The following is a 15388-nucleotide window of genomic DNA, read 5'->3' on the forward strand; positions in this document are numbered from 1 at the left end:
CAGCAATATTCCAGTTATAAGGCGGCAGTCTGTAAATATTCGAGTCTGGACCAGACAATCCAGTGATCTAAAGAATGAGCATCGATCTATGCAATTAGGATACGATGACATGTGTCAACCAAGTCAGCGAGCCTGACCACCCATTCCTGTTAGTCGCCTCTTATGACAAGTATGGGTTACTGAAGATCAATTCTAGCCCGCATCTTTATGGTTATCGACAGACTAACAACAAGTACCACATCACAATATATTTTTGAATGATACCAGCAGGAGACTGAACCACCGATTCCACTCTCTGGGCAGACACCCTCTACACCATGGAGGTGGCCATAATGCCGTAGTGAAACGTATGAGCACTGTCATGGTGCTTACAGATCAATGATAAAAACTGAGGACAAGCTAGGAATTGAATGCACAATCTTCAGACCCTGCTCAAGGATCAAAGCTAAGGAAGTGATAACATCTTACACGGTACATAACACACAAAGCATCTCAGACATGTTAACAACAATTAAACTTATTGCAGTGAAAGAAACCACAGATCTCTGTAACAAGGGACGTAACTCACGTGCTGACATTGAGGTCCCACACTTCTACAGCTCCCTCATTGACACACGCGAACACCGTTGATGACCTCGGAGACCATGATATGTCATTTACAGCTTTCTGAAAGAACAAATGCAAGGTTCTCACTGATCAATTCATTAAATCAAATACGTGCTGTCACATTCAGTGCTTGACTTTTCATTGCATAGACAAGGATCTCATAACATATTTATATATTTCCTATATGAAACTTTAAGTACTTGAGTCTTGGTGAAAGGACAATTGTAGACTTCAATTGGTCATGAGTGAGTATGGTTTTATGCCGCTTTTAGCAATATCACAGTGGGGACACCAGGAATGGGCTGCATGCATTGTACCCATGTGGGGAATCGACCAAAGGTTTTCGGCATGACGAGTAAATGCTTTAACCACTAGGCTACACCACACCCCAATTAGTCTCAAGACCAAGTGTACGTACTGTAGATGAGAGGAAGGTGAGGATTGGCTTCTGTTGGTCCTGGTGCCATAGTCTGATGCTCCAGTCGGCACTGCAACTTAGGAAGATGTCTGGCACAAACGGTGACCACTGGATCTTGTACACAGGGCTCTGGAACATACACCAACATCATCAATACACTACAATACACACAACTTGTCTGAGCAGAAAACGTCTGTGACTGGCCAGTAATACTGCATAACTTACACAATTTGAGAGAGTAGTCTCCCTTTATGACTGGCCAACATTGTCAGAAAGATTTATACAATATATGAACTATTTTTACCCAGTGAATGAATGAGTGATGAGTTGGGTTTCACACTGCTTCAAACAGCATATGCAGTTACATCTGATTTATAAGGTGGGAAAGTTCTTCGGAAGAAACCCTGTTCATAGACATGGATGCTGATCCCAGACATGGATGCTGATCATAGACATGGATGCTGATCATAGACATGGATGCTGATCACAGACATGGATGCTGATCATAGACATTGATGCTGATCATAGACACGGATGCTGATCATAACAACCAAACCCACCCTCTCAAAATTGTACAATGATTCTTAGTTAGATACAAGATAGCCCCAGTACAGGGTTGATAAACAAAAGCCATAACTGACCGTATGTCCGGAGTAGCTCTCCAGATACTGCTCATTGTAGGAACAAGAACATTTGTGTATGTGGCCCTCCTCTGTACCAGCTAGGTAGCTGAAAGTGCAGAACATTGCAGGTTTCAGAACGTCATCAATGTGAAGTTTTCTTATCATGTGATCTATGAGTGAGATAGGTTGTCTTTTTATTATTATCATACTAACATTTATTTAGCGCAATATCCAGCTCAGCTGCTACAAGGCTCACCGATTTGATTTTTCCTCAATAGACACATTGTATTAACAATTCAACTGTGGATCATTCCACTCTTGCAGCTACAAGAGAGTTAATGTGGCTTTCCCATCCTTACGAGGTACCCATTCACAGCTGGGTGGACTGAATGCCACTTTGAACAGTATTCCTGTTACTTCAGGTCTCAGGCATTTCTACCTTTGGTTCAAAACCCATGGGTATGGTGCTGACAAATGTTTAAACAATCAGGGCAAACTGGGATTTGAACCAACAATCTAAATTTTATTGCATGCCTAAAATCAGGAAACATATTTCGGTACCTTAAGACAACTGGGTTGCCTGTAGCCCTGTCTGGCCATTGAGCACAAATACATGAGTGAAGGGCCTGCATCATACATGTTCAGTTGTCATGTAATAAGTTTGTGTTCACCGCCTTTATTATATTTTGGTTGGTTTTTATTCATGACATATCATATGCATCGTTCAATGACAATAGAGTCGTATTTCTGTTATATCACTATGTATCAACTTGATGTGGAAGAAAAGCCTGAAGTGACTATGGTAACCCAACTTAAAGGCACAATATCACACATTTTTGACAATATTTTGGCCTATTTTATTTATATAGGGGCATATACATTCACTTTAGCTTCCTACTGATGCACTTGAAACATACAAAATGTAAACATTTGCCCCGTACACGTGGTGTTGCACGTGGTGTTGTCGGTGTTTGCCAAACTTGTTTTCAATCACATAGGATATTCATAAAGAGCGCTCCAAGGGACATAACTCTATGGGGTTCGCTTGAAATAATGTTCGGGCAGTAGGGGGCGAGAGTCGATTTAATGCAACATTGCATCAATTCATTCAAACTTTTTAATTTAAGATTGTAATCTAAACACGTGAATTAATTTTCAATCAATTATATGGTATCTTCCCTGGGGCTGATAGTTAGTATTAATGAGAGAAATGCATTATTTATTTTTAGAGAAGTGGGGTGTGATATAGTGCCTTTAACTTCTCAGAAGTTTACCACTTTGGAAAAATGAATGAACAGAGATGATAACCAATAGAGACACAAGATCACCGCAAAGCTGGGATTCAAACCCATAAAAATACCTGGCATGCATGAAGGGACGCATCTCTACACAGTGAGTGGCAGCACGTAACTTTTAACCAATGTTAGAACACTTACATATTGGTGTCTCTTGCGTGGAAGTCAAAACAGAGTCCGCCAGCTTGTCGTGAGATAAATGCTTCTCCTTTCTTCTCCCGTGTCTTGCCTCCGATTCTGGTGGGGACTCTCTTCAAACGCATTAAATCTGAAGTACAATCATGAACCTTTGTTCATAAGACTATAATAAACACGTGATCAGGTGCCATTTTATTCTTTAGCGCTTCATCCAGAATGAGTGAGTGAGTGAATGAGTATGGTTTTAGCAATATTCCAGCAATATCACGGCGGGGGACACCAGCAATGGGCTTCACACATTGTATCCATGCGGGGAATCGAACCCGGGTCTTCAGCATGATGAGCGGACACATAAACCACAAGCATTGTCACTAAGGTGACATAATCAAATCAAACTTAAAAAGTAATGAAAGTTTAAGATGAAGTTAAATGTCAACAAAACATGACCAGTCAACCCCTCTTGATATCTTCTTTAGTTGTTCAAACACACAAATATTTTCAAGACTGACTTGAATGTCAAATTGCAAGAAATATGCAAAAATGGTACTAAAGAAATTGCTTATTGAAAAACATTCAAGGGAAGTCTTGAAAGTCTATGAAGAAAATCCAATGAATTCAAGTTACATGCTGAAATCTTCAAAGTGTCGCAGTGACCTTGAAAAAATATGTGAAGGTCACCAAATTTGACTGGGCCCTGCGCCTTCATCAAATGAAGCTTGGTGTCAAATATGAAAACATTCCAGTGAATGTTTTTTGCAATATCTTGCTGACTATCTTAACATGTAATTTAACATACTGAAATCTTTAAAGTGTCTTGTGACCTTGAAAATTAAGTGAAGGTCACCAAAATCGACTGGGCCTTGCACTTTCCCTAGATGAGTGTGAGTGAGTTTAATTTTACGCCACACTCAGCAATATTCCAGCTATATGGCGGCAGTATGTAAATAATCGAGTCTGGACCAGACAATCCAGTGATCAACAGCATTAGCATCGATCTGCGTAATTGGGAACCGATGACATGTGTCAACCTAGTCAGCGAGACTGACTACCCGATCCTGTTAGTCGCCTCTTACGACAAGCATGGGTTACTGAAGATCAATATTCTAACCCAGACCTTCACGGGTCTTCCTTAGATGAAGCTTGGTGTCAAATATGAAGAAAGTCCAGTGAATGGGTCTTGAGATATCTCGCTGACCATCTTAACATGCAGGTTAACAAACTGAAATCTTCAAAGTGTCACTGTGACCTTGAAAATTAAGTGAAGGTCACCAAAATCGATTGGGCCCTGTGCCTTCCCTAGATAAAGCTTGGTGTTAAATATGAAGAGAATCTAGAGAGCTGTTCTTGAGATATCTCGCTGACAAGGGTAAATGAAATGAAGGTCAAGGTCACCAAACCTGACTGGGACCTTTCTTACACTATGATGAACCTAGGTACCAAATATGAAAAGATTCTAGTCAATGGTTCTTAAGATATTCTAATTCGTAGACGTTCTTAAGCGTGCATGCACGGACGGACGGACGGACGGAGCCTAATACTATAGCCCCCGCTTCGCGCTAAACGCGGGGATAACAAGGCTACCCCACCACCCACCTGGGGTCAGTAGTCATGTAGGTGAAACCCCCAATAATGGGTAAGGAGCTGACAAACCAAGAAACAATCAGGATGACTCTGGGATTCAAACCCATAGGCTACTGGCATGAGTTGGGGGACACAACTTACTGTAAACCTACAACATGTGCCAGTTTTGTCAAATAAGTTTACAAAATTCAAATAGGTATCTTGCAAACTGACAAATCCTACAGTAAGATCTAATTCAGACTTTCTAGTTCTACTTTCAACCAGCAGATCGGACCACATACTGACCATAGCTTTCGAAACCCTTCCTGATTGACCACTGTGTGACCCGTCCATCTGTGGAGATAGACACTATGACCTCTGCCCTCTCGTCCCCGGACCCTCGCTCCTTTTCGATCCACCTGATCTGCCACACTGGTGCTGTGTGTTTACCTGCTGATCCGCTGTTAGCAAAACAAAATGTGGAGAGAGAATGTGTGAGAAAGTCCAAGAAAGAGGCAGAGAGTTGTAGTTTGTATTTACTGGTGTGAAGATACAACCACTAAGACCTCGATCTTCATAAAGTGTCTTTCATACCTGAAGACTTGTACATAAGCATACTGGAAAAGTACCTTTGTGTCATGAAACATATATAAACACTTGAATTTATAGGAATACTTTTCCTGACTTTAGCCAAGTCATTCATGACCAACTCGTGTTACTCTGGGACAAGCCGAATAGCGACTCGTGCCCCTCTGGAAGGATTTCATTATTGGCGCATGAACATCAGAACTACTTTAAACAGGAATGATAACTCTATTCTTGTTTGATACCAATGGTACTTCATATCACAAATAGGATTTGTTTTATCAAATATGTAAATAAAATTTATAAAAGCTACATTAAATCCCAAAGCAGAAACTCAAAAATGACTTGAAAATATTTCACAAACTGAACATTCGTGTAACCTTGCTTTTATACTCCAAGTGGAATTTTAAAGGAATCCGCTGAAAAATATATGAATGACCCCCCAAAAAAGTCAGACTAAAATATTCCCAGAGAGGTGAAATATATGCCCAATGTTAAAGATTAGAGTTGATTAGTTACATGCAGATATATGTTTAATATTATTGTTTTGAAACTCGTAGTGATTTATAATTACATTTCCTAAAATTGTTGGAAGCGCATGTACAATCTCCATCGCAAGCCCGCAAGATCGTCAGAAATACCCCCAGTTGGACCCATAAGAGCCGTTATGTCAACAAACGCACGTGCGTGTATTTGAATCTCTCACTGTCAATCGCATGACTCTTATATAAAATCTTCATAATAGGCAGCAAAATCCTGTTAGCTAAGTTCTTTGTACTTTCAATACGGCGATATATATTTTTCATGATTTTTTAAACAATGACATAAGACCATAAAGGATTTCAGTACTCGGGATTATTTTTACCAAAACACCGCAGTCACTTACGCTCGTTCTGATTGGTTTGTCATATTTTCTCACATATCAAGCATCAAGAGGGGGATGAGTCTTCTTGGAGGTTACGGAAAGGGGCGAGTGGTGACGAATGTAGCCAAGTATGATATCTAATGAAACATTATTACAACATAGGCAAATATTCATATACCTCAGAGTTAAAGTGAATGACAAATGGTGGATTTTTAACCAGATGCTGTTATCCAATCCCCTTTCCCGCATCCCACTCCCTTCCAAACACACAGCCCATACCCTATCCAGTCTCATTCACCATTGACAAGAAGTGTCTACGATCTCAATAACCCATAACCACTTGGGTATGTAAGTCATTGTATACTAGTAAATCATGGTTTTTCTATTGTCAATAGCGGTGCACAAAAATAGAAGAAAGGTGTAGTCAATAAAGAAACTTCCAAGTTCTTCCTGAAATTTGTCTCGGATTAGAGGACTGTGAGAGAGTGAAACTAAACTCACTCACTTACTCACTTTACATGTGAGAGAGTAAGGTTTTACGTCGGTTTTAACAATATTCGATCAATATCACGGCGGGGAACACCAGAAATGGGCTTCACACATTGTACCCATGTGGGGAATCAAACCCGGATCTTCGGCGTCACGAGTTAGCGCTTTAACAACAGGGCTACCCCACCGCTCCAATACCATTTAGACAGCACAAGAGAAATATTTATGCTACCAGGCACTTGCAGTTGTAGTTGAACTGAACTGTCAAGCCATTCATTATTTCAATCATGATAGACCAATTTAGTTTTATTGGACAGCAATCTGGGTGTCATGTCGTTCAAATATTGCAAAAATAGTCTTTCATTGCAATATAAATAACATTCTTTTCATTAGACACATAATTAATGAAAATATTTGGAAATTATACCAACATGTTTATTTGTTAAACTCACAAGTTATCCACAATTGGTTCATCTTTCAAGTGTTTGACATTGTATATCGCCACTCCACCATCGTACATTCCAACCTGGAGCAAAAAATATTCATGTAAAACACAAGAAAAACTGAAAACACAAAAAACCATCAACACATAAATGTTGATGCATACTGTTTATAACCCTTGAACAGAAAGAAAAAAAACCCCAATAGGACTCAGTCTCATGAATGACTATGAATACTATTTATAAAAATAAGATTTAGCTTTAAACATTGAAGGGCATTTAACAGTTTCTGTCATGTTCAAGAGAAGATATGTGTAATATCTCAAGCTAAATCCAATATTAACAGATAATGGTATCAAACTATTAAATACAATTACAAAACTGATGATACTATAATAATACTCCTAGGCCAAATGTAGAGATAGCATCAAAATCAGGTAACGGGTAATATGAACAGTGGGGTAAACCTTGTTTGTTTTAGTAACCTGATACATTCTGTGGCTTGTTCCATATCAACAAGAATTTCTGGAGGGTGGGTGGTGTTATACTAATTACTGGATAACACTTTTACTGCTGCTGAGAGATCCTGAAAGATAGGGACTTTTCTAGCATTTGGTCTAGGACTAGTAACAAAGAGAGATCATGTCAGCTGACTTGGTTCAATGCGTATCATCACATATCACCTTATCATAGGCCTTAATACTCACTGCTAGTAAGTTTGGGTTTGCTGCAGAGAAGTCCAGTGCAGTCACACCTTCCTTGCATGTGAACACTCTCTCAGGGAACTGGGTTGGAAACAGAGAATATCAAACACAAATACCAGAGGAAAGAAGAAACTGTCTACAGACGGTTTCAATTCAGTGAACTTTGTTTGATGATAAGCTATATATAGGCAGATTACAGTTATTTCTGGTCAAACCAATGGTTGACAACATGACCATCAATCTATAATGTTCAGCTGGTATGACCAGTGTTCACGAATAGCGTTGGACCCTCTGACAAATCCGGCAGATTCTCACTAACGGTCCTGATAGAAGTCTACAACCCGCCAGCCCCAGTGTCTGACTGTATATATCACATGTCTGACTGTACTTTGACTGAAGTTGTTATATGTGACATGTGACACGTGTTTGCTGTTTATAAATCTTGTGTTTGTTAATAATTTCAATGCCAATTATAAGAAATGTTAAATCTGAAATGTGTTTAAATTTTATTCTATGGGTCCTGAGAATTTTCAGTGGGTCAGACAGACATCTGAAACTTACAGGACCCAATGTGCTGTTACTTTGGACAACTGGTTCAGAATCATAAGTTACAAGCCAACGAGAACCATTATCATTCCATTTGTCAGAACAAAGTAGAAGTATCCAAACTAGCAAGCTGGCATGAATTTCAAAGGCTTGGCACTGGAGACTACCATGAAATGTGAAAGCACATATTTTTTATAAACAAACAGCTGCATTATAAAAATCCTTCTGCTGTAAAATGTTAAGGAAGTCAGACTTACCTCTGGGTTTTTAAGTGACCACCCACAAATATAGCCTCCTTTCTGGTTTGTAAATTCAAACTGGCCATATCCAACTGCAATTAGGTCCTGGAAAGAAGCATCTTGTCAGCAAGTGGAGAAGGTGGTTTATAATTGGGCCAACTCAGCGAATGTGTACATTATGTAATTCAGCTGTGGGCAACTTACTTCACTTTCTGACAGCATTCCTAAATCCTTCATACTTAAGAAAGCTTGTGCTTGAGGGTATTGTGAAACACAAAGTTCCAAATTTGTCTTTTTTGTCAGTAGTGGTGTTCCGATGATCGAAAATCGATCGAAAGAAGGATTAAAAATAATTATTGATTGTAAAAAACATTTTTGATTAATTGGAATTTTGTTGTTTTAGTATAGCACACTTGAATGAAGTAAACTAACCATTAAATTTGATGAATATTCGCAAACAAACATGCGCTCAACAGCGTAAAGCTATGTGCATTGTAAATTCTTTTCCACTTTTAATGTTTAATTACAATTCCAGTGTCTTTCTTGCATGCATGCATTTCTTTGCATGACAGTATTAGTTAGAAAATACATTAATTAGAAAAAACATGGAGAAAAACCCTTAAAATTGGTGATTACATAAAAATGTATATATTTTGATTATAATCGATAATCATCCACAAGACCTCCGATAATCGATAGTGGACTTGGTTTCCAATTCCAAACACTATTTGTCAGTATCACAGCCTGTTCATAATCCACTGTGAGCACTCCCTTTCAACTAGCTCTAACAACAAGCATGGGTTATTGATGATTTATTATTACCTGGCATTGAGAATACCCACAAACAAACAGTAAGAGAAAATGGTTCCATTCAAAGGAAAGTGACATTTTCAGATTCCAAAGAAACAGTTGAAATGTCCCACTTTTCACATGCACTACTCACAGGGTTGAGTTTGTTCCAAGTCATACAAGACACATTCCGGCCCTTGGTCAGTGGACAAGAGTAGGACCACAGACGGTCCAGGTTTGGACCCATATCAGCTACACTGGTTTGCGTCATACTGGACACCTCTCGATCTATGTCTGTTGATGGATTGTATGTTAGTACTGTTTAATGCCATTGATTAATTCGGTTACAAGACTGTGTGAAAGTGTTAGCAATCTTGGCGCAAGGATGATCACAATTCCCATTCTTTAACACTCACTTACCCGTTCCATAGAGCGATCTCAATGGTACATCTGTTACAGGTTAAAGTTATGTAACTGTATCATGATTGTCTTAGTGCTAAGCACACTTTCTGGAATGAGAACTGCCAAGACTCAGGCATTCCGGAAGATCAGGGCCCCGTTGCTCAAAGACTCAGTCGTAAGTCTATGTTAAAGTATGGGAGTTACAATCATCTTAGTGCTACGATCGCTTTGAGGAACGGGGCCCAGACCAGGGATTCGAACCAATGACCAGAAGATTGCTGTATTCCATCACTAAATACATGGTGAGTATGTTTTCACACTACATGTACTTTTACCCGTTTAGCAATACTTCAGCAATTTCACAGCTGGGTTTCAAACATAAAGCATCGAATCCCAAGTCTTTGGTGTAACAAGCGTAATCTTAGGCCAAAAAGGCTACGAATTCAGTAAATACATTACACAAAACACACTCGATCCTTTACATGAACTACTGCTGTAGATATATCTATCTGACGTCACACTGTTGGTTCCCTCCATAACATTCCTAATATTTTCTTTAGCATGTTCAGCATTTTCAGAAGTCTTGAATCCCAACTGCAATGTATTGCTTACCTGTAATGATGCCATATCCTCTATACAGGGCCTGTTTGGGCTGGTATGAGTTCAAGTTGAGATTTCTTTCCATGATGAATAGATCACGCTTAAGGTTCTCAGACTGGAAAAAATATTGCAGATCTGTATTTGTGTTTTGGTGATACAAATTATGACAGTAAGTTTTGAATTTTTCTGACATTGTGTCTTGGGAGATCAAGTGACATTATTTCATTAACCCTGCAGAATAAAGTCACTTGCAATAATAATCATAGAAATTGCTCAGATATGAATACATATTCAGATTAAAATATAAATTGCCAGCTTTATTCAGTTTAATTTGTAGCAAACTGAACCATTGACGGTTCTATCACAATGTATATCCCCTAAATGCTCCTAGTCATTAGGACTACCATCAATGGATTTTTAATTGCCCTGAGTACAATTTAGTTGTCTCTGGTTTGAAGACAAGCATGAATTTTGGATGCTGGGGATAATTGTTTGATTTCCCACCACTGATGTCAGTATAACCCTTTTGTCTCAAAACACCAAAATCTTGTGTTTCTGGTCATGTACGTCAGCATTATCAAATAACCTACCTTCAGTATCTTCTCCTCATCATGAGCCTGCGCATCTGTCGGCATGGATGATACTCCTGTCTCCTTGCTGGCAAATACACTCTCCGACCCAGCAACTGATGAGGCCACAGTTGCTCGACTTTCTGAAATGACAGACAAAACTGCCACTTTGATCTGGGTCTTAATGTACGAGGTATTAGACCAGGTAAATATGGACATGTCCCTCAACCACTGCTTATATATCACTGTTTATTTCCAAGAAAAGTGAAAGTACATGCAATATTATATCTCACTCAAGTTATAAAGTACAATGAAGCGACAGCTTTATCACAACTTTTTTTCCTCAATGAGAAAAACAACGAAAAGCCACACTACTTTCACCAAAGATAACATAATATTATTTAAAATCTTTGACATTTGACTCTTTATCTCTTTGATGAAGTATCAAGACACTGCAGTTGATAAATATAGACAAACAGAAGTTAATTCATCTATCTTTAACTATTGTGAACCCAAGATGCAATTGAGACAGCTCACAGAAGCATAAAAGCTGTTCCCACAGAAAAGAGCCAGTGTGTTCATAGTGAATAGTTTACCAATAGGCTTGTGAAGAAGATTAAGATCAGACAGTGCAAGGAGATTCCTATCAGATATTCTAGTGTGGAGAAGAAAAAGGTCCTAGGATTTTGGACATTTTGTGAGAACAGTTTTTGGTTCTCCATTTCAAATAACTGCTTTCATCTCCTTGAATAAAATTGCAACAGACCAAAATCCCATGACCCCCTTCCTCCCATCCACCATCACCTCCACCAGGATATTAATTGGTTCGAGCCTAATCCAGATTTATTTTAAACATTAAATGATACCATGTAAAACTAAATATTAGAACCCTTCTCTTTATAAGTTCCATTACCAGTGAAAACAAAATGACCATTGAAGTTAAAATATAAGTTACTATAATAATGATCTGAATGGGCAAATAAAGACTCCAATTTGTGAATTTTAAAATATTTAATGTAGAATTGGGGAAAATATTGACTGAAAAGTGGGCAAGCAAGGAGGTCTAAGGGAGACAACTCCAAGGGACAATGCAAAACTCCAATTTACATACAAATTGACAGAAAGCTTTCATTACATGGAACAATCTCCACAATGAGGATTTTACAAAATTAAACAAAGTTAATTACACTCTGGTGCCCATATAGTTGTAACATAATCAGTGAATTCATATCGATATTATAAAATACACCCATATTCTGTACCAAAGACATGGTAAGTTTGTATTTACACATCACAGCTACATCATGGCAGCTGGTAGATAAGTGAGTTTGGGACAAATAAATAGTGGTTGACATTATATACAATGTCCGAAATGATGACACATAAACCAGGTTTTCACCTTGCCCTACAAAACGAAGGGACCCTCAGTTACTAATTTCAAGGATTTTTACAGGAAATATTAATTTAATGTAAATTGTGTACTTTCCTGAAGAATGTCATCATTATGTTAATAATAGGAACATTTTTGTTGACAATTGATACAGTGAATAATGTTGTGCTTCCCTCAGGACCAAATACATATTTTTATTGAGTCCATACCTTACATTTGCGCAGAGATGCCATCCCTAATTTAGCCCAATTAGTATTTAGGCCAAACAAACTGATGCAAAAATTAGTACTTTTTGGCGAAAGTTAATATCAACTTTTCCCCCAAAAATTTATATTTTAATAAAAAATATATAGATCATGCTATTAACATTGTACTCATCTAAATCAATAGTAAGTATCAACATATAGCTTGATACTGAATAAAATGTGGTTGAAATTTATTGTGTATGGTACGTTTGCTATTTGATAATTTAATTTAATGGGTTTTTTTTAAATTCTTATATTTCTACTCCTATCATAGTCACGTATTTTGTGCTGTTTTATCGTAACGAATACAATAAAATCTTATGGGTTGGCACCTCGGTTTGTGCGTACTGGATGTACATTTCTGCGTCCCCAAAACAATGGCAATCAATTCCTTTTCTAACCATGTACAGATCTATATTATTTATATGTGATATAAAACTCTAAAATGTAAAAGAAATTGTCAGCGTACAAAACAATGTCCCAAAGATGAGCCATGCATCTGAGATGTATGTGAAAAAAGTGTTGACACAGAATCCTGAATCTCAAAGGGAGAGAATAGCTTCATACAAATGTGACAGCTGAAGGTGCAAGCATGTATAAACTAGCTAAGCATGTCATGCAGTACATAAGCAGCTCACCTGTCAGTCGACTTGCGACTGATCTCACAATGATGGAACCTTGGGTTAGACACACACAGCAAAAAGGTTAGCTAAATACAAGCTTGGTACAAGCTCACTCAGGTTATACCGATAAAGACTGCCTCCAATATATGAAAATACACATCCTCGTATCCAGGGTATCAAATCTCAATTCCATAAAGATAAATACCCCAAACCTCCTGCACCCATAGCTTTGTCTTGCAATTCAATCTCTCGTCACCAACCAAGCACCAAGTTTCTTAAGCTTAAGTGAGCTTGAAATCCACAATTAACCAGAGGACCAGATAAGCTGCGTATCCGGGTAAAATACGCATAGAAAATTTCCAATTACGCATTGAAAAATAATTGTTGCGTACCAATTACGCATTTAAAATGTTAGATACGCAAAAAGTTTATAAAAATCGCTCGCGTAATGAAAAAGACATCGATTGCTATCAAGTTGTACTGTCAGTATAGGATGAGTGACCTTTTATGAAATCATTTCCATTATATTTAAGTTGGTTTTGATTAGATATGACGTAAGGTAGAACATACCTGCATAGTAAACTTACTCAATGACATAATACTTAGGTGAGTAATATGACTGAAATACCCACATATTTGAAAGCAGTGGGTAACGGAAAATGAAATCCCCACTCAACATTCATAATACCCACTCCAAAATAATACAGTGGGTATAGTACCCACATGAGCTAAATCTTATCTGGAGCTCTGTTAACTCAAATCAACGACTGAACTTCAAGATAATCCACATTCAAGAGGATGACTGATTACTAGCAAGTGGTTGATATACTTAATCAAATTGACAGACAATCATAATTGCTGTAAAATGTCTCCATGAGTAAAGAGAGTATCTTCAAGTTACAAGACACTGTCAGTGGGACTGAAGCTGGTATGCACAAGGACAAGTCAAGTAATGGCACTATTTTCAGCATCGTGTCATGGGAACAAGACCAATACAAACCTTAGGTGGTGAATGGGTTCAGGGTAAGTATCAAAATAGAATGGAGATATACATGGATAAAACATAGTGCTACAATCTATCACATTATGAGTGAGTGAGCTGGGTTTTACGCGGCTTTTAGCAATATTGCCGCAATATCACGACAGGGGACACAGAAATGGGCTTCACACATTGTACCCATGTGGGGAATTGAACCCGGGTTTTCAGCACGACGAGCGAACGCCTTGACCGCTAGGCTACCCCACTGTCCCAATCACATTATGTGTAAAGCCAACTCATTTGGGAAAGTTCAGAGAAGCCAACCCCACACTGGCGCTTTTAAAAATATCCAGGATAACTGGGGTCTTAAATTTGAAACTTTACAATCCCCCGTCCTCGATAAAAAGAAACCAGAAACCAAAGCACCGGTAATCACCTTATGTATTATGAAAGTAGAATTTGTCTGTACACAAACACTGACAGCTATGAAAATGCGAAAGTTTGAATGGGACACTAAACCTCATTTCACCAAAACACTGCCTGCCCAACTCCTTAAAATCTGTGAATTGGAAAACCTAAAGCAGTATCTCAGTTCCTTTACATCATACAAAACAACAGAGAACAAAGGTCATGAAAGACCAGTCTAAAACTTCAGCCACTAGTCCACAGCTTGAGTTTCGTAAAATTCTGCCAAAGATGTAATGGTTGGCAATCTCAGTTTCTACCTACATAAACATACAAATCTACATAGAAAATTAAACATTAATATTAATCATCACTGTCTAACAACTTATTAGCCTTGCAATTAAAAGAATAGGCTAGAATTATCTATGAATAGACAATACAAGAAACTTAAAACGTATCAACTAAACTATAACTTCACCACAACAATCACGTTGTCCTAAGAATTATCAAAAAATTTAAAACTGTCACTGAACCTAGACTATAGCTGAACCAATCAAACTGAGCTGACCACTCAGTGTACATACCTGGCCTCGCACTGCCCCCTCTGACCAGGGTGGTCTCCCTGGACACTGGGGTGGGCTCACCCTCAGCCTGCTCATCTGGTGTTTTGGGACTCGTGGGGCGACTGATCGTTCCTTCCTCTTCTTCCTCTGCCTCCTCCTTGGCTGATGGGGAAAATGTCAAGCATCGATGTTAAGTCTAAAACCATCTTCCACTGATCGTTGTGAATGAGACTGGTGTTGCCTGTTTTCTAACACCAAACTAACCAACAGTCCTGGGCCGAGATTTTCAAAGCTCTCTTAAAGCTAAGATAGTCG

General features: G+C 38.4%; 1 protein-coding gene across 1 annotated transcript in view; it reads right to left on the reverse strand.

Moving 5' to 3' along the window:
• LOC124254944 (dynein axonemal intermediate chain 4-like) overlaps positions 1-15388 on the reverse strand; it is a 54028-nt gene that overhangs the window by 12675 nt on the left and 25965 nt on the right. The window contains 13 exon segments of the mRNA XM_046688784.1: positions 569-666; positions 1025-1153; positions 1666-1753; positions 3084-3210; positions 4947-5101; positions 7032-7105; positions 7727-7804; positions 8527-8613; positions 9452-9591; positions 10312-10414; positions 10890-11011; positions 13142-13180; positions 15095-15235. Coding sequence (XP_046544740.1) covers positions 569-666; positions 1025-1153; positions 1666-1753; positions 3084-3210; positions 4947-5101; positions 7032-7105; positions 7727-7804; positions 8527-8613; positions 9452-9591; positions 10312-10414; positions 10890-11011; positions 13142-13180; positions 15095-15235 — 1381 coding nt within the window.

The sequence above is a fragment of the Haliotis rubra genome, unplaced genomic scaffold, assembly GCF_003918875.1.
Source record: "Haliotis rubra isolate DU_JTF1 unplaced genomic scaffold, ASM391887v1 Scf588, whole genome shotgun sequence".
Lineage (NCBI taxonomy): Eukaryota > Metazoa > Mollusca > Gastropoda > Lepetellida > Haliotidae > Haliotis > Haliotis rubra.